This window comes from Oncorhynchus mykiss, chromosome 12 (genome assembly GCF_057628025.1).
Source record: "Oncorhynchus mykiss isolate SJ-2025 chromosome 12, ASM5762802v1, whole genome shotgun sequence".
NCBI lineage: Eukaryota > Metazoa > Chordata > Actinopteri > Salmoniformes > Salmonidae > Oncorhynchus > Oncorhynchus mykiss.
The window spans coordinates 10,375,001-10,395,359 of NC_143033.1; the positions used below are offsets into that span (position 1 = coordinate 10,375,001).

Sequence of the window (20,359 nt, forward strand, 5' to 3'; positions counted from 1 at the left end):
ATTTAATTCATTTGCAAAAAATGCTAAAAACCTGTTTTCTCTTTGTCATTATGGGGTATTGTGTGTAGATTGATGAGGGGAAACACATTTTTGCATACATTTTAGAATAAGGCTGTAATGTAACAAAATGTGGAAAAAGTCAAGGGGTCTGAATACTTTCGGAATGTACTGTACAATGTGAGATTTTCACGTTTCACAAATGTCATGTTCACTACTTCAATGAACTTGTCAGAGGGAAGAGGGCAGGCAAACTGTAAGATCAATACGTACCAGGTGTGTGCTCTGGGCAGCTTATCAGGCGTTCCCCACTGCTCAATGGTGAACAGCTGAGGCCCATTGGAACCTGACACGACATGGGAGAAGACAGAAGTGGTACTAAAACACACAGTACCAGTGCAGCTATGGCCGGAACACAGAGAAGTGTACTAATGGGCTTCTGGTTACGACACAGCCCTATTAATAAACATCCTAGCCTACTGTGACCAAACAGTTGCAATCTCTCACCATAGAGCTCAGCGAAGCCGTTCATAGGGACTCTGGATGTCCCGGTGACAAACTGAAGCAGACGGATCCTCTTCTCAGCATCCATCAGCAGGACAGCCTGCAGAGTGGGACACATGGGACTAAACACATTAGCATGTTGGAACTGGACAGACATTTATCCCCTCGGGTGGGTTATAGGTTTCACTGAGGTGACTCAGTCCAGGTGTAGGTCCTTCCACTTCTAATGAGACAAACATGTGTCTGAAGCTAACGAGCAAAACAATATCCCAAAAGGACTCTGGGCTGGGGCACATGACACTGTACAGGACAGAATCTGTTTAAACCAGTCCTCTGAATCAGATCATCTGGCCTGGGGGGGGGGGTGCTCCTCTGTTCTGTATCACTGTGTGTGTGTGTGTGTGGTGCGTGTGTGGTGTGTGTGTGTGGTGTGTGGTGTGTGTGTGTGTGGTGGGTGTGGTGGGTGGTGTGTGTGGTGGGTGGTGTGTGTGTATGCGTGGTGTGTGTGGTGTGTGTGTATGTTAAAAGTGCTGGTGGACCCAGATAGAGTGACAGGGCTGATAACCAGGCCAAGTACTACTCTGACCTAGTCTTTTATCAGAGAAAACATGACCAGTTTAAACCAGACAGACTTTGATCTTCAAACACTACGCAGGTTTTGGCCCAAAAAATAATTGACTACCGTGTCCACTGGATGATACATGCTGGATATTAACCCACTCACACAGATAATGTTTCATTAGGATGGATGGTAACCTTTCACACACATTGCTGGGCTAAACATAGGTAGGTGTGTGAGTGAGAGAGTGCGAGAGAGTGCGAGAGAGTGCGAGAGAGTGCGAGAGAGAGAGAGAGAGAGAGAGAGAGAGAGAGAGAGAGAGAGAGAGAGAGAGAGAGAGAGAGAGAGAGAGGGAGGAAGAACGAGAGAGAGAGAGAGAGAGAGAGGGAGGAAGAACGAGAGAGAGAGAGAGAGAGAGAGAGAGGAAGAACGAGAGAGAGGAAGAGAAAGAGCGAGAGAGAGAGGAAGAGAAAGAGCGAGAGAGAGAGGAAGAGAGAGTGAGAGAGAGAGGAAGAGAGAGCGAGAGGAAGAGCGAGAGCGAGAGGAAGAGAGAGAGCGAGAGGAAGAGAGAGAGCGAGAGAAAGAGAGAGAGCGAGAGAAAGAGAGAGAGCGAGAGAGAGCGAGAGGAAGAGAGCGAGAGGAAGAGAGAGCGAAAGTGCGAGCGAGAGTGCGAGCGAGAGAGTGCGAGCGAGAGAGAGGCCTGTCTTACCTTCCAGAACCACTGTATAACTGGGTGGTTGGGGCAGTAACCGTTCTTGTAGACGGTGTGTTGTCGCCAGTCATTCACATCCACGTCACCCAGACCACACATCAACAGCTAGGGAAAACACACAACACCAATATAAAAGATCACTATCACTCACATACAGAAATGACAGCACTCAGAATACTGTTGTTGATCACTCTTTTCTAGAGAACATGGGTTAGTTATTAAGAATCATCATCATTCTGGGTTTCTAAACATCCAAACACAGGGGCCCTTAGACAACAGAGAAACACAGGGGCCTTAGACAACAGAGAAACACAGGGGCCCTTAGACAACAGAGAAACACAGGGGCCCTTAGACAACAGAGAAACACAGGGGCCTTTAGACAACAGAGAAACACAGGAGCCCTTAGACAGAGAAACACAGGGGCCCTTAGACAACAGAGAAACACAGGGGCCCTTAGACAACAGAGAAACACAGGGGCCTTAGACAACAGAGAAACACAGGGGCCCTTAGACAACAGAGAAACACAGGGGCCTTAGAAAACAGAGAAACACAGGGGCCCTTAGACAACAGAGAAACACAGGGGCCTTAGACAACAGAGAAACACAGGGGCCTTAGACAACAGAGAAACACAGGGGCCCTTAGACAACAGAGAAACACAGGGGCCCTTAGACAACAGAGAAACACAGGGGCCCTTAGACAACAGAGAAACACAGGGGCCCTTAGACAACAGAGAAACACAGGGGCCTTAGACAACAGAGAAACACAGGGGCCCTTAGACAACAGAGACAGAGAAACCCATGGTTCCCTTAGTCTACAGACACATAGCCTACAGGGTCATTCCCATGTTATTTCAGCAGCCGGTGACTCCCACAGTCTCAGATTGTTCTGAAATGGTTTCTGCAGTTAGAAACAAATACGATAAACATTCCTGCAACATCATTTAGTTGAAAGACGATTTGAACTCTGAAGAAATGTAGCTAATTGATTGAACCCAAATTGTCCACTTCAATTGATAGGATTCATATAATATTCAATAAATACCCAACATCTGTTTTGCACAAAAAAAAACGTATTCTTAACAATAATTAAGATATGAGACATCCAAAATAAATGAGCAAATGCCACCCACGGACCCCCCAAACCACACACTAAGCCCACCCCACCCCAAAAACCATCACCAAATTCACAGAAAATAAATGACAGTACAAATAAACAATACTCCAAGCCACAGGCTCGTACTACTTGTCAAACATAGAAACCTGATACTGGCTGTTGGGTGGAAGGCGTTGTTAAGAGATTTTAAAAAATATATATTTTACATTTTTACCCCTTTTTCTCCCCAATTTCGTGGTATCCAATTGTTAGTAGGTACTATCTTGTCTCATCGCTACAACTCCCATACGGGCCCGGGAGAGACGAAAGTTGAAAGTCATGTGTCCTCCGATACACAACCCAACCAAGCTGCACTGCTTCTTAACACGCATCCAACCCGGAAGCTAACCAATGTGTCGGAGGAAACAACGTGCACCTGGCAACCTTGACTAGCACGCACTGCGCCCGGCCCGCCACAGGAGTCGCTGGTGCGTGATGAGACAAGGACATCCCTACCGGCCAAACCCTCCCTAACCCGGACGACGCTAGGCCAATTGTGCGTCGCCCCACGGACCTCCCGATCGCGGCCGGTTACGACAGAGCCTGGGCGCGAACCCAGAGTCTCTGATGGCACAGCTGGCGCTGCAGTACAGCGCCCTTAACCACTGCGCCACCCGGGAGGCCATCTTAATCATTGTTAAGAGGTTTTTGTGCAAATCAAATGTTGGGTATTATATTTATTGAATATTATATGAATCCATTTATAAATTGAAATGGCCAATTTGGGTGCAATCAAATAGCTTAGATTCTCAGAGATCAAATTATATTTCAACAAAATAATGTTTAACTTATCAGAACAATTTGAGATGGTCGGTGTCAAAAAAGCCTTTCTTGTGTTTAAGGTGGAACGATCCTACAGTCAAGACAGACAGAAACTTGGCCTACAGTCAAGACAGACAGAAACTTGGCCTACAGTCAGCCAGACAGAAACTTGGCCTACAGCCAGCCAGACAGAAACTTGGCCTACAGTCAGACAGACAGACAGACAGAAACTTGGCCTACAGTCAGACAGACAGAAACGTGGCCTACAGTCAGACAGACAGAAACGTGGCCTACAGTCAGACAGACAGAAACGTGGCCTATAGTCACAGACAGACAGACAGAAACTTGGCCTACAGTCAGACAGACAGACAGAAACGTGGCCTATAGTCAGACAGACAGACAGACAGAAACGTGGCCTACAGTCAGACAGACAGAAACGTGGCCTACAGTCAGACAGACAGAAACGTGGCCTACAGTCAGACAGACAGAAACGTGGCCTATAGTCAGACAGACAGACAGACAGAAACTTGGCCTACAGTCAGACAGACAGACAGAAACTTGGCCTACAGTCAGACAGACAGAAACGTGGCCTACAGTCAGACAGACAGAAACGTGGCCTACAGTCAGACAGACAGAAACGTGGCCTACAGTCAGACAGACAGAAACGTGGCCTACAGTCAGACAGACAGACAGAAACTTGGCCTACAGTCAGACAGACAGAAACGTGGCCTACAGTCAGACAGACAGAAACGTGGCCTACAGTCAGACAGACAGAAACGTGGCCTACAGTCAGACAGACAGAAACGTGGCCTACAGTCAGACAGACAGAAACGTGGCCTACAGTCAGACAGACAGAAACGTGGCCTACAGTCAGACAGACAGAAACGTGGCCTACAGTCAGACAGACAGAAACGTGGCCTACAGTCAGACAGACAGAAACGTGGCCTACAGTCAGACAGACAGAAACGTGGCCTACAGTCAGACAGACAGAAACGTGGCCTACAGTCAGACAGACAGAAACTTGGCCTACAGTCAGACAGACAGAAACTTGGCCTACAGTCAGACAGACAGAAACTTGGCCTACAGCCAGACAGACAGAAACTTAGCCTACAGTCAGACAGACAGAAACTTAGCCTACAGTCACAGACAAACTTAGCTTTAAAAAAAATGTTTGAGAACTAACAGTGAATCACGTGACAGAGCATATGAGTGTAAATCCCAACACTATAAAGATGGCAAAACAACAACAAACAATAATACTGTACCTCAAGCTCGTTTTCATCAAATATCTTGATGAGGTCGATGAGAGTGAGTTCAGTGAATCCCTGTTGGACGAAAATACGGGGGAAATAAAATCCGTAAATCACAATGTTGAACAGCTATTGGAGGGATTACATGCCAGATGCACTCAAACGTCAGTTGCTACAGGTACAGACTTTCAACTGAAAAAACTTCCAGCCACCTGATTTTGATCTGCAGTACGACGGTTATAATATAACCCTCAAAACCTCCAGAAGCGTCTTTCTAAAGATGGTCTCTCTACACTTCAAAACAAGGCCTGTTGACCTATTGGTCTGGGTACAAATCATTTTGCTTCACTGTCACCAAATAACAAGAGGTACTACCGCATAACAGTTAAAACAACACTCACCTCCAAGAAGGCATTCATCTGTTTCTGGACCCGGTTCACAAACCTCCACTGAATGACAAGACTGTTAGAAAACAGAGCAATTAGTAGTGCAAACATAGATAGCGTACTATCATATTATGACAAATCAATATCTACAAAGAATGCCAATGTATTTTTTAACCCTTTATGCTTGTGGGAATTGGCCTACAGTGTGGCAAAAAAAGTATTTAGTCAGCCACCAATTGTGCAAGTTCTCCCACTTAAAAAGATGAGAGAGGCCTGTAATTTTTTTTTTTTTTTTTTTTTATCATAGGTACACTTCAACTATGACAGGCAAAATGAGATTTAAAAAATCCAGAAAATCACATTGTAGGATTTTTAATGAATTTATTTGCAAATGATGGTGGAAAATAAGTATTTGGTCAATAAGAAAAGTTTTTCTCAATACTTTGTTATATACCCTTTGTTGGCAATGACAGAGGTCAAACATTTGTAAATCTGAAACGATGAAAAGCAAACTGACATTTACTCCTAAGGTGCTGACCTGTTGCACCCTCTACAACCACTGTGATTATTATTATCTGACCCTGCTGGTCATCTCTGAACGTTTGAACATCTTGGCCATGTTCTGTTATAATCTCTACCCGGCACAGCCAGAAGAGAACTGGCCACCCCTCAGAGCCTGTTTCCTCTCTAGGTTTCTTCCTAGGTTCCGGCCTTTCTAGGTAGTTTTTCCTAGCCACTGTGCTTCTACACCTGCATTGCTTGCTGTTTGGGGGTTTCGGCTGGGTTTCTGTACAGCACTGTGACATCAGCTGATTTAAAAAGGGCTTTATAAATAAATTCGATTGACTCAGTCATGAGTGCATTCAGGTGTGTTCCTCTGCGATTTTCTTCACAAAAGACAGAGGCTCGTTCTGTTCAGAACAACCCAGGGTCTGACGCCATGTCATCTTCTAACTGTATATCAAACAGTGATCATAAACGTTGACACTGTATATTAACATGGAAATGTGAAGTGCACATTTGGACTTACAGGTGTTTGAGTTGCTTGTATGACGTCAAAGCAGTATTTATTAGAATCCTCAATGTCTCATCTTTCTAAATACAGAGTCCTCTTCATTTACAGCTTTTCTCTCACTCAGACAACAAAACTTTTGCAAAAGTTGCCCAATTAGAGGGAGGCATGTGGGCAACTTCTTGTTGTGTGCGGTGCTCAAGTTCAGAACGGTTATCAGCCAAAATCCACAGAGCACTGAAGCACAGAGCCTGAGCCCTGACGTATGTTACTGTAACAGCCACTGCGTTCCAATTTAGGGGCTTATCAGTGTCCAAATCTGACATTTTCAACCCGTATACAGGTACAAGTATAACGGGTTAATACCGACAAATGACAAATAAACTTGAATATTGAGTCTGGAATCAGATTATTACAAAAACTCCAAAGGGAAGTAACTAAATTAAAATCTAAAATAATGTTAGTGATTGAAGACGAAAGGTGAACTTACTCGATGTATTCCATTTTGTTGTGGTTGGTCACCACCATGTCCCCGCCACTGGGCTTCAGATCCACCTGATACGTCTGTCCAAAGTTATCCTCATCGATACAGAACCGCAGGTCCAGCTCAGTAGGATCATTCTCCAGGATCCACTTCAGAGAGTTGTAGTATTCACTGTCCTACAAGGTCAACGTGGTGTTGAAACAAAGACGTTACATAGTGTGTGTGTGTGTGTCAAACTAGTTTTCTGGATTGAAGTCTGAGCCCACTCAATTTGTATGCTTATGAAGCTGTTGTTTCTGGCTAGACACTTTTTAAATCTCCTGACTCATTCAGTGGTATAAAAAACAATACTTTAAAGTTCTACTTAAGTAGTTTTTGAGGGTATCTATACTTTACTACTGATATTTTGACAACTTTTACTGCATTACATTCCTAAAGAAAATAATGTACTTTTTACTCCATACATTTTCCCTGACACCCAAAAGTACTCGTTACATTTTGAATGCTTAGCAGGACAGGAAAGTTGTATAATTCACACACATACCAAGAGAACAACCCTGGTCATCCCTACTACCTCTGATCTGGCTGACTCACTAAACAGAGAACATCCCTGGTCATCTCTACTGCCTCTGATCTGGAGGACTCACTAAACAGAGAACATCCTTGGTCATCTCTACTGCCTCTGATCTGGAGGACTCACTAAACAGAGAACATCCCTGGTCATCCCTACTGCCTCTGATCTGGAGGACTCACTAAACAGAACATCCCTGGTCATCCCTACTGCCTCTGATCTGGAGGACTCACTAAACAGAGAACATCCCTGGTCATCTCTACTGCCTCTGATCTGGAGGACTCACTAAACAGAGAACATCCCAGGTCATCTCTACTGCCTCTGATCTGGAGGACTCACTAAACAGAGAACATCCCTGGTCATCTCTACTGCCTCTGATCTGGAGGACTCACTAAACAGAGAACATCCCTGGTCATCTCTACTGCCTCTGATCTGGAGGACTCACTAAACAGAGAACATCCCTGGTCATCTCTACTGCCTCTGATCTGGCGGACTCACTAAACACAAATGCTTCGTTTGTAAATGATGTCTGAGTGTTGGAGTGTGACCCTGGCTACCTTCAATAACAAACCAAAAAACAAGAAAATCGTGCCGTCTGGTTTGCTTAATATAAGGAATTAAATGATCTCTACTTTTTATATTTAAGTATATTAGAGCAATTACATTTACTTTTGATACTTAAGTATATTTAAAACCAAATACTTTGACTTTAATTATTTTACTGGGTGACTCACTTTTACTTGAGTCATTTTCTATATAAAAAGGTATCTTTACTTTAACTCAAGTATGATAATTGGGTACTTTTTCTACCACTGAACTTTAAATCTCTGAGATTAAACTACCTAATGAAAGTAATGTTAATGGTGAGATGATTCCTTGGCCTCACCACTGATTCCATGTCTTTCAGTGTGATCTGCTTCCCGAGCATCATCTTGTAGAATGGTCGGATGAAGAAGCCTGAAGAGAGGAGACAAGACAACGTTCAATCAGACCTGGGGTCAAAAGATACGAAACTTATTTACAAAATGGACAATCAAAAAGGTCTATTCTATTGTCGGCGGCCTTGTGATGGTTGGAAAACAATTTAGTATAAATACCAGAGCTTCTGATATACAAGAGCAGCTGATCTTACCGTCCAATAGCTTCCCATGGAACACGGCCATCCCTGCCACTCGACCAATGAACTTGAAGTATGAGAGGTGGTCCTCGTTACACAGCCCAGAGTTAGGGTTGATCTGTAGTGTGTAGTTATCTCTGAAGAGACAAGAGAGAGAGGCTGGGGTCAGATATGAAATGTGGCACACATGACCAAAATAATTTCCACATGTGGGACAATAAAGTTTTCTAACAGGGCCTGAAACTGACTTCAAATCTACCATCCACTAAGATTTTTTTACCAGCCCAATTTTTTTTGCCTCCATTATTAAACCAGAAACAACTCCGGATGAACATTTGATGTTTCTAAAAGAATACATGTATTAGTCGTAAGAAGTGATGTGGTATATCACTCAATTTCCCCCAAGAAAAAATGTGCAACACGAGTCTTAACTAAAATATCACAGATGACACACAAAAAAATGTCAGCTGCCCCTTTAAGGGCGTGAGGTTACCACGGCAACAAGTGGGTTCGGGAGTCGTCAGTGACAGTATGCATGTGAGATAGAGAATCTGATCAGTAGCCGTCAGCAGATGTGTCGTTGCTAGCAGTTGAAGCAAACTCAAAACATTGAAAAACAACCCGAGCTTGTAAACAAAACAATGTAAATAGCCAAGAAACACAAGAACAAAGTCTCACTTCAGTAGATTTGAGTAAATTAGACCAACTTTAACACCTTTGTGCAGTGCTTCTAAAAATGTATCATCTTCAGCTCTTGAATCACAGTGCGCACTGCCAGGCTAACCTATATTATTTGACTCCTAGCTAGTTCTTTGTGTGACTAGCTACCAGATATCAACACATCGACATAAACACTTTGAAAACTGCTACTGCAGCATTTATTTTGCTGTAAATGAGCTCATACTTCTAACTCAATTACTATTCACTAACGTGACAAACGCTTGCACTGTGGAGCCCTGACCACCCGTGTTAATCTTAGGAACCTGGTATCTAATCTAACCAATCAAATCAATGATTACATCCCAGGACAGAAGTCAACGGTCTGAAGTCACTTCCTAAGGCCAGGATTAAGATTTGTTTGAGATGGTCAGAGAAAAAAAATGGAGAAAGAAACAGACATGTGCAAACAAATGTTCCCTTTTGAGTCAAATGTCACTGAATGTAAGGCTGGAGATGGTCTATATGTGGTTCTTCTGAGGAAAGCATTGATTGTCAGGAAGCCAGAGTGAACGAGAGGAAGAGGGAGCCCTTAAAACAGGAAATTGGCTGTGTCTCTTTTCATGACCCTCTCTAGAAATAGAGCAGTGGTTTCCTGTGGTCCGCAGGGGTACTGCATGTATTTTCTTATTGACTTTTTTCCCTTCCAAAATGAATAAGTTGGGAGTATTAATGGTATTATAAGCAATTTTACATGACTTTTCACAGTGCTAACTGTAAATAATAATAGGCCCTTCATTTGTTACATACTGCAAAAATGTACCAAATTTGACTGTCAATACATATATATTTTTTTAAATATCTGTGACTCCACAAAATGGTGGTCCTCAGGAGTTTATTTTATTTTTGACCCCCTTTTCTCCCCAATTTCGTGGTATTCAATTGTTAATATCTTGTCTCATTGCTACAACTCCCGTACGGGCTCGGGAGAGACGATGGTTGAAAGTCATGCGTCCTCCGATACACAACCCAACCAAGCCGCACTGCTTCTTAACACAGCGCGCATCCAACCCGGAAGCCAGCCGCACCAATGTGTCAGAGGAAACACCGTGCACCTGGCAACCTTGGTTAGCGTGCACTGCGCCCACAGGAGTCGCTGGTGCGCGATGAGACAAGGACATCCCTACCAGCCAAACCTTCCCTAACCCGGACGACGCTAGGCCAATTGTGCGTCTCTGGTCCTCAAGAGTTTTTGATGAGGATTTTGTGGTCCCTGGAATAGAAAACGTTTGGGAAGCGCAGCAGTAAAGTGCACTGCAGACCCCAGAACTCGTCTCTTCCTCAGCTACCATTACCAAACTGCACCAACGAACGAGAAATGTGCACATTTTCATTTGTACTTCTGTAAGATGCTATAAGTGGTGGACAATGATAGAGACAATACATACGTGGCTGAGTATTCGAAGAGTCCATAGTAAGGGTTGAACATCTCCTTAGACAACAGGAAGAACCACTCCCTGGCCACACCTCCGTAGTCCAGCCCCTTCTCTGACTCAAACTCGATCCAGAGGCGGGCCTTCAGGATATCTGGTCTCTTCAGAGACATGATACGGCGATACGACTCCTCAAAGATGTTGGTCCTGTGCAGCTTCATCTCAAACCTGTTAGGGATGTCCGCCTGGGGACACAATAGATGAAAATACATCATACACACATCCAGTGTTCTACATCATACACACATCCAGTGTTCTACATCATACACACATCCAGTGTTCTACATCATACACACATCCAGTGTTCCTAAAAGGAAATACAAACCCCCAAAAAATCCATGTTTACTCTAAAACGTAGTTTTCCAGTTTATTTAAGTTGAGTTTACTTAAGTATTATTTATCTGTACAGGGGATGGATGATTATTCATATCACAAACGTTTGGGATAAAAGCCTCGTTCAGTGGTTCTAACCAGGGAACACACAAAGAGAAAGACTCATTTCTCTTCAGATTAATGTTAACTAGGATGTGTGAGGTAAGGTAAAGTGTTTTTGCACTGAATGTAAAACAACATGCCACATTTGACAACTTAATTACAGTGAATTAATTAAGAATTAAGCGGGCCTAATTAATTAGCAATTAATTCAGAGTCGCTGAAATGAAGTGTGTTGCAAAAGCCTTGCAAAAGTATTCAGACCTTTTGGATTTCGTCACATACATTGTTATTGTGTTACACAGCGGGATTCAAATTGATTCAATTGTTATTTTTTTGTCAACAATCTACACAAAATACTCTTAATGTCTAAGTGGAAGATGAATAGAAATTAAATAACCAAAATATAGTCGTTGCATCAGTACTCAGCTCCTTGAGTCAATACACGTTAGAATCACTCTTGGCATCAAATAACAGCTGTCTTTCTGGGTAATTCTCTAAGAACTTTGAACACCTGGATTGTACAATATTTGCCTATTATTATTTTCAAAAAATCTTCAAGCTCTGTCAAGACGTTGGGGATCATGGCTAGACAGAAATGTTTAACTCTTCCCATAGATTTTCAATCCGATTTAAGTCAAAACTGTAACTTGGCCACTCCGGAACATTCAAGGTCTTTTTGGTAAGCAACTTCTTTGGCCTTGTGTTTTAAGTTATTCTCCTGCTGAAAAGGTGAATTCCCTTCCCAGTCTCTGTTGTGAAGCAGGTTTTCCTCTAGGATTTTGCCTGTGCTTAGCTCTATCCCATTTCTTTCTATCCTGAACAAGTGTTTGCTGATGACAAGCATACCCATACCATGACGCAGCCACCACCATCCTTGAAAATGAGGAGGCAGTTACTCAGTGATGTCTGGTGTTGGATTTGGCTTAAACATTAGGTTTTGCTTTGAGGCCAAAAAGTGTATTATTTAGTTGTTTTTTTTGCCTTGTTGCATAGAAGATGCAAGTTCTGGAATATTTGTATTCGGTATAATTCGTATTCTTCTTTTCATTCTGTCATTTAAGTCATTATTTTGGAGTCACTACAATGTTGTTGATCCAACCTCCGTTGTTTTCTCCCATCACAGACATTGAACTCTGTAGCTGTTTTAAAATATTGGTAACATCCCTGAGCAGGTTCATTCCTGTCCTGCATCTCAGTTCAGAATGATGACTGTATCTTTGATGTGTCTGAGGGGTTTAATACATAATCCACAGAATAATGATTAACTTGACCGTGTTTAAAGAGATTTTCAATGTCCGATGTGTTAGTGTCACCCATCTACCAATCCCTGCAATTCTTTATGAGTCTTTCGAAAAAGCTCCCTGTCTTTGTAGTTGAAATTCAATACTTGACTGAGGGACCTTACAGATGTTGTATGTAGGGAGGGACAGAGAAAGGGTTAGTTATTCAAAAATCATGTCAACCTCTATTATTTCACACAGAGTGAATCCATGTAACTTGTGTGATTTGTTAAGCCACATTTTACTCCTGAACTAATTTAGGATTGCCTAAACAAAGGGTCTGAATACTTACATAAAGACTACATTTTAGTTATACTTTTTTATTATTATTATCTTTAAAAATAAATAAAAAATTATACTTTGACATTTTGTGTAGATTGATGACAACAAACATTGCAATTATATCAATTTGAATCCCACTTTGTAACACAAAATGTTGAGCACTAAAATGCACTAAAATCACTAAAATGTTGAGCAGCAAGGTAACATTTCTTACCGGTTTCTTCAACTTCTTTCTGAAGTAATCGTATTTCTGTTTGAATTCTCTAGAGTATGGCACAGCCTGCAATGGAACAAACAAGTGGCAGTTAGTCAATATAACGGTCTATTCTAGAGAGAGAGTGGCTTATCTTGGTCATGAAAGGTAGCATCTTTGTAATGTGCAATACTGTATACGGCATTCATGGGGACAGTATCTTTGCCTTATGTTAAACCACAATACTGTATATGATGGTAAATGTATATTTGGCTCATAGAAAACCACACATACTCACAGGCCCTGTCTATGCTAGAGAGAGAAAGGGTGGCTTATCTTGGTTGTAAAATACAGTATCTTTGCCATGTACAATACTGTATATGATGGTGACAGCATATAAATTAGGCATTAGAATGGACATGAACCTTCTTATGATGTCTTAAAGTTCAGCCATTTTGGTCAGGGAGTTGGTCAACCATGGTTTGCCAGTGCTGTGATAGGATAGTGTAAAAGGATGAATTTCAAGAATTTATCTGCACTAAGTTTTTTTTAATAGATAATATGACAATAAGCTAAAATTCCATTTAAACAACGCAGTCAATCCACAGCCAGCCATACACTGTCTGAAATCAGTTGATATGAGACAAGTTGTAAATGCAAGTACTGATATTTTATCATAATAGTACTCACTGCTTTCCAAGAAAACAAAAACTTAAGACATTTATGGTCTGTTAGCATATATTTTAGAGGAAATTTATACAGAAAATGTGTATTAAACCCATATAAACTGTATTCATGATTATATGACAATATTTTAGGTTGACAATAATTCTATTACAAAATGTCTGATATATCACATGCCTTACTTTTATTTAACTACGTAAGTAAAATAAGGATTATGCCTCTGCTGCCATTCCAATTAGACTGCTTTGAATTTATACCTGACCAATATGGCTGCCATTTTCAGCCCATTCTGGAACATTGAGGACTTATGGCATAGCCATCATCATGAAAACCCATTTGTGCATTAGCTAGAATTTCACAACACTAGCTAGCTAGCTAGCTAGAGAGAGTATTCCACATTGAGTGTGTGAACTGGCGTTGGTAGCTTCCCTGCCTTTTGTTTCATTTGGATTGACTTGAGACTGGTTCAGCAAGCCGACACTAGCTAGCAAATTTTCACGCACATTTCGATTTTCATAAATACCGATTCTACCGCCACAAAACACCTAAGCTAGAAGGAAAATATGGTAGTGATGATTTGCTCATGAAAGCCCCCTGTCAATGTTAGCTACAGGTTTACCGTTTTCTGGTAAGATTAACTGACTTCAGAATGAAAGGGGGTTCAGTGGACAATTTCACTGTGGTAACATTGGCTACAATATGCTGAACAAACTTGTTTTTTTTTAGCTATCCCATAAGTGTTTGAGTTAGACAGATCAGTGCAGACTGCAGTCTCGCTATCTGCCGTGAAACAATGGACATAGCCCCTCTAGTAATTTAATAGGATCTCTGTGGGTGACAATATCTTCGCCTCATAGTTAACCAGAGATACTCACAGGCCCTGTGATAGCAGGACTCTGTAGACGAGGATCCTCCCATTGAGTGGCTTTGGTGTCTGAAGGTGACAAAATAACAGTCAGGAATATGGTTATACTTTATACCGTAATATACCATTAAAATAAAGCTGTAGCAGAAAAAAAAAAATCTTCAAAGAAAGATTTTTTTTGTTTTGTTGTCATTTGTGATTCATCTGTGAAATCCATTCCATCACTCACTCAATGAGTCAGTCAGCCACAACATCGACTGCTGACATCCTGCTTGTTAAATTGAGCACACTGTGAAGCTTTGAATAATGAATGCAGGTAACTTGAGACAAAGATTCAGAGGTATTGATCTATGAGAACAGACAGACAGAGACAGAGAGACTGTACAGGTCTACAGTGACACCCAGGGTTTTTCTGTATCAAAAGGAGGTTAATGTGGGGGCAGTGGCAGGGAGGCGTGACAATGGGAAGACTGTAGAGGCCCCCGTCTTGGCGGTGTAGAGACATTTTTAAGCCAACGTCCTGCTCTTCTACACATCAAGGCGAATGCTGTGTTCTTTTTCTCAAACATAACAAAATCATTAGTGCTAAATTCATTTTTTGGGAATTTTTGATTCTCCCTCACTTTAATTTTGGTCATTGTTAGTTCTCAAAGATGATATTATAATATATATATATATATATATATATATATATATATATATATATATATATATATATATAAGTCCATTATCTTCTCTACCTATTTTACATCTGGTTCTAGACATTTAAGTTTACACTGAAAATGTTTTTCCATCACAAAAACAAATACATTTGAATCTATCTATATATAGCATACAAAACATTAAGAACATGCGCTTTCCATGCCCCAACAAATTGAGGCTGGTCTGAGGGCATACGGGTGGGTGGGTGCAACACAATATCAGGAAGGTGTTCCTAATGTTCAGTATAGTCAGTGTAAGGAAAGTATTCAGACGCCTGGAGTACACATTTTGTTACGTTACAGCCTTATTCTAAAATGGATTACATTTATTTTCCCCCCCTTATCAATCTACACACAATAATGACAAATTTAGCAAATTTATAAAAAACTGAAATATCACATTACATAAGCATTCAGACCATTTACTCAGTACTTTGTTGAAGCACCTTTGGCAGTGATTACAGCCTCAAGTCTTCTTGGGTGTGAAGCTACAAGCTTGGTACACCTGTATTTGGGGAGTTTCTCCCATTCTTCTCTGCAGATCCTCTCAAGCTCTGTCAGGTTGGATGGGGAGCGTCGCTGCACAGCTATTTTCAGGTCTCTCCAGAGATGTTTGATCGGGTTCAAGTCCGGGCTCTGGCTGGGCCGCTCAAGGATATTCAGAGACTTGTCCCGAAGCCACTCCTGTGTTGTCTTGGCTGTGTGCTTATGGTCGTTGTCCTGTTGGAATGTGAACCTTTGCCCCAGTCTGAAGTCCTGAGCGCTCTGGAGCAGGTTTTCATCAAGGATCTCTGCACTTTGCTCCATTCATCTTTCCCTTGATCTTGACTAGTCTCTCAGTCTCTGCCGCTGAAAAACATCCCCACAGCATGATGCTGCCACCACCATGCTTCACCGCTGGGATGGTGCCTGGTTTCCTCCAGATGTGACGCATGGCATTCAGGCCAAATGGTTAAATCTTGGTTTCATCAGACCAGAGAATCTTCAGAGTCCTTTAGGTGCCTTTTGGCAAACTCCAAGTGGGCTTTCATGTGCTTTTTACTTCCGTCTGGCCACTCTACCATAAAGGCCTGATTGGCCAGCTCTAGGAAGAGTCTTGGTGGTTCCAAAATTCTTCCATTTAAGAATGATGGAGGCCACTGTGTTCTTGGGGATCTTCAATGCGGCAGAATTTTTTTGGGTACCCTTCTCCACGTCTGTACCTCGACACAATCCTGTCTCGTAGCTCTACGGAAAATTCCTTCGACCTCATGGCTTGGTTTTTGCTCTGACATGCACTGTCAAATGTGGGACCTTATATAGAGGTGTGTGCCTTTCCAAATCATGTCCAATCAATTGAATTTACCACAGGTGGACACCAATCAAGTTGTAGAAATATTAAGGATGATCAATGGAAACAGGAAGCACCTGAGCTCAATTTCGAGTTTCATAGCGAAGGGTCTGAATACTGATGTAAATATTGTATTTATGTTTCGTATTTTTAATAAATGTAAAACAACAGGTTTTTCTAAATGTTAACTTTGTCATTATGGGGTATTGTGTGCAGATTGAGGACAAAGATGTATATAAAATCGATTTTCGAGTAAGGCTGCAACGTAACAAAATGTGGAAAAAGTCAAGGGGTCTGAATACTTTACGAATGCACTGGATATACGCACCGCCCAGTTTATTAGGTACACCTACCAGGTACATTGAGTACCGGGTTGGACACCCCTTTGCCCCCAGAACAGCCTGAATTCTTAGGGACATTCCAAAAGATGTCGGAAATGTTTTGCCCACAGGACTGCCGCTGACAGGATGTGTTTTGTTTGTCGTATCATTCTCAGTAAAGCCTAAAAACTGCCATCCGTTTCTGTGAAACTGGATCCCTCACGCCTGGCACCGATGATCACACCATGCTCAAAGTCTCTTAGGTCAAACATTTTTCCCATTCTCACATTCAATCGAACGCCTTGATGCCAGCCACGTGACTCACTGTCTGTAGGTGCGATTCATTTTTGTGAACAGGATTGTGTATGTAATAAGTTAGGACTTAGGCAACGAGAGAGAGAGAGAGAGAGAGAGAGAGAGAGAGAGAGAGAGAGAGAGAAAAAACACATAGGGAGGTTAGTAGAGCGAGAGCGACAAAGAACAAGAGAGAGAGCAAGTGAGAAAGACTGAGCGAGAAAGAAATCGGGAAAGAGAGAGAAACACTGTCTCACCGTTTGAGGAAGAGAGATGGTCTTCAAGTATCCAAGAGAAAGAGATGAAAACAGTCAATACGTTAACACAGGTAGAGAGGCAGAGCCCTGGAACTTACTGTGGTCAATGTAGAAGGTCCTGCCATCTGCATGCACGCGTTCCTCCCAGCCAGGCTAGAGAGGAGAGAGCACAGTGAGTAACTGACTCAGACAGATGGGGGATGACAGACAGGAGTGGCACCAGTTACACCTGGTAATACCACCACATCCATCCAGACCAGTACACCATTGATACAGTGACCATCCAGACCGGTACAGTACACCACCATCGACACAGTGACCACAGTGACAGTGACGCAGCGAGCCACAAACACACTGACTGTCAGTGGGACAGAGAGAGAGAGAGCAGGCCAGGGGCGAGATTAGATTGGTCCACTAGCTTCAGTCTGACCCTGTCTCAGTCGGGTAGAGAGACGGCTGTGTATCAGGAGGAAGACCACCATACCTTTACTTCATATGGTGAAGACTGGGAAAATAAAAAGGGAGGTCACTCACATCATGCAGCAGACCGGAATAGAATAGAGTGGACCACTACCCTCTCCCACTGCCCTCCACGGGACCACTACCCTCCCTGGAGACTACTGCCCTCTTCATTGCCCTCCCTGGAAACTACTGCCCTCCCTGGAGACTACTGCCCTCTTCATTACCCTCCCTGGGGACTACTGCCCTCTTCATTACCCTCCCTGGAGACGCCTGCCCTCACTGGAGACTACTGCTCTTCGTGGAGACTACTGCCCTCTTCATTGCCCTCCCTGGAGTACACTGCCTTCTTCATTGCCCTCCCTGGGGACTACTGCCCTCCCTGGAGACTACTGCCCTCCCTGGAGACTACTGCCCTCCCTGGAGACTACTGCCCTCCCTGGAGACTACTGCCCTCCCTGGAGACTACTGCCCTCCCTGGAGACTACTGCCCTCCCTGGAGACTACTGCCCTCTTCATTGCCCTCCCTGGAGTACACTGCCCTCTTCATTGCCCTCCCTGGGGACTACTGCCCTCCCTGGATACTACAGCCCTCTCTGGAGACTACTGCCCTCCCTGGAGACTACTGCCCTCCCTGGAGACTACTGCCCTCCCTGGAGACTACTGCCCTCCCTGGAGACTACTGCCCTCTTCATTGCCCTCCCTGGAGTACACTGCCCTCCTCATTGCCCTCCCTGGGGACTACTGCCATCCCTGGAGACTACTGCCCTCTTCGTTACCCTCCCTGGAGACTACTGCCCTCCCTGGAGACTACTGCCCACTTCATTGCCCTCCCTGGATACTACTGCCCTCTTCATTACCCTCCCTGGAGACTAATGCCCTCTTCACTACCCTCCCTGGAGACTACTGCCCTCCCTGGAGACTACTGCCCTTTTTATTACCCTCCCTGGAGACTACTGCCCTTCCTGGAGACTACTGCCCTCCCTGGAGACTACTGCCCTCCCTGGAGACTACTGCCCTCCCTGGAGACTACTGCCCTCCCTGGAGACTACTGCCCTCCATGGAGACTAATGCCCTCCATGGAGACTAATGCCCTCCATGGAGACTAATGCCCTCCATGGAGACTAATGCCCTCTTCACTACCCTCCCTGGGGACTACTGCCCTCCCTGGGGTCTACTGCCCTCTTCATTACCCTCCCTGGGGACTACTGCCCTCCCTGGAGACCACTACCCTCCCTGGGGACCACTACCCCAGACACTGAACATTGTGCAGTCTGGGGGGGGGGGGCTGAGTGTGGGCTGGGGGACTCTGATGGAGAATGAGAAGGGGGTGATGGGGGGGAACGAGCATAGAGAGAGGAGGGGGAGCGATGAGACAACAGTCATCCAACCATCATGCCAGTTATGAGAGAGATAGAGAGTGCAGTTTGCAGCACAGGGCAGGCAGTCACAGTAAGACAAGGCAGGCAGAGGGAGGCTGCGCTGTACGGTTGCATTCAGCACCAACCTCCTCTGGTAGGTTTGGTAGGGTCTGCCAGTAAGACGTCCCCCCCCACGCCATGGAGAGAACAGAGAGAAAAACAAACACACCACTAGCGCCAGGAAGCCTCATGTCATTTAGAAGAATAAGGGGTACACAGCTACATGTCAAGTGTGTGCATTCTCCTCGAAGTGAGTGTTTGTCAAATTGTGAGAATTGCCTATACGTACGGATGTAACGATTCACCGATAAGCATCGGTCAGTGGTACCACAAACAGATCGAAATGTAGAACGCGCCGGTCAGGAAATAGATTCAAAAGTTACGAATTGTCGCTTAATTATTATTTTTTTTGCTGCTCAAATTATTTTCTTCCAACCTTCAGGAAATACCTAATATTTTGTGACAACTACGTCTTCTCCGTCACTGTCAAACTAAGCATGTAATTACGTTGACAGTCAATGATCTACAAGCCATTTTGCCGAACAACCCTAGTAATATCAGTAGCCTGGTCAAACAGCTCGTTGAGTGCAGCTTCGCATGCTGATCTATGAGAGGCTTATTTCTGATCTTGCACATCTGCTCGTCACCTTCAGCATTCAAATGATTGTAGAATGACTAGCGCGAAATTAGGCTTTTTGTTTTTTTATAACTTTATTTAACTAGGCAAGTCAGTTAAGAACAAATTCATATTTTCAATGACGGCCTGGGTGGGTTAACTGCCTGTTCAGGGGCAGAACGACTGATTTTTACCTTGTCAGCTCGGGGATTCGATCTTGCAACCTTTCGGTTACTAGTCTAACGCTCTAACCACTAGACTACCTGCTGCCTGGTTGAGTCACAACCAATGTCATTTGCTAGGTTATTATTTTATCAAATGCGCTGTTGAAAATGGCGTTTTCCCGGGATAAAAGTAGCCATAAAAGTTAAAGCTATCTGCCTATACATGCTGATCTGGGCTTACATTAAATTCTATTTCGCTTGTTCAGGTTCACTATCAGCAATAATTTTGGAAGTTTTTCTTGAAACAATCAGTATATATGGTCATTTTTAGATATATAGGGTAAAGATGGTAAAAACATATATAAATATTGATACATCACTATTCTTAACACTTTTAATGTA

General features: G+C 43.3%; 1 protein-coding gene across 31 annotated transcripts in view; it reads right to left on the reverse strand.

The window, feature by feature from the left end:
• The window catches only part of nedd4l (NEDD4 like E3 ubiquitin protein ligase), a 121,479-nt gene that overhangs the window by 2,057 nt on the left and 99,063 nt on the right, over nt 1–20,359 (reverse strand). For all 31 annotated transcript variants that reach the window (XM_090191686.1, XM_090191682.1, XM_090191676.1 and 28 more), the window contains 12 exons: nt 17,396–17,450; nt 14,406–14,464; nt 12,868–12,933; nt 10,612–10,841; nt 8,522–8,643; nt 8,276–8,346; nt 6,825–6,994; nt 5,338–5,398; nt 4,952–5,011; nt 1,770–1,877; nt 505–601; nt 271–343 (listed from right to left, as the gene is read on the reverse strand). In XM_090191686.1, coding sequence (XP_090047812.1) covers nt 271–343; nt 505–601; nt 1,770–1,877; nt 4,952–5,011; nt 5,338–5,398; nt 6,825–6,994; nt 8,276–8,346; nt 8,522–8,643; nt 10,612–10,841; nt 12,868–12,933; nt 14,406–14,464; nt 17,396–17,450 — 1,172 coding nt within the window. The remainder of the gene's footprint in view (nt 1–270; nt 344–504; nt 602–1,769; nt 1,878–4,951; nt 5,012–5,337; nt 5,399–6,824; nt 6,995–8,275; nt 8,347–8,521; nt 8,644–10,611; nt 10,842–12,867; nt 12,934–14,405; nt 14,465–17,395; nt 17,451–20,359) is intronic.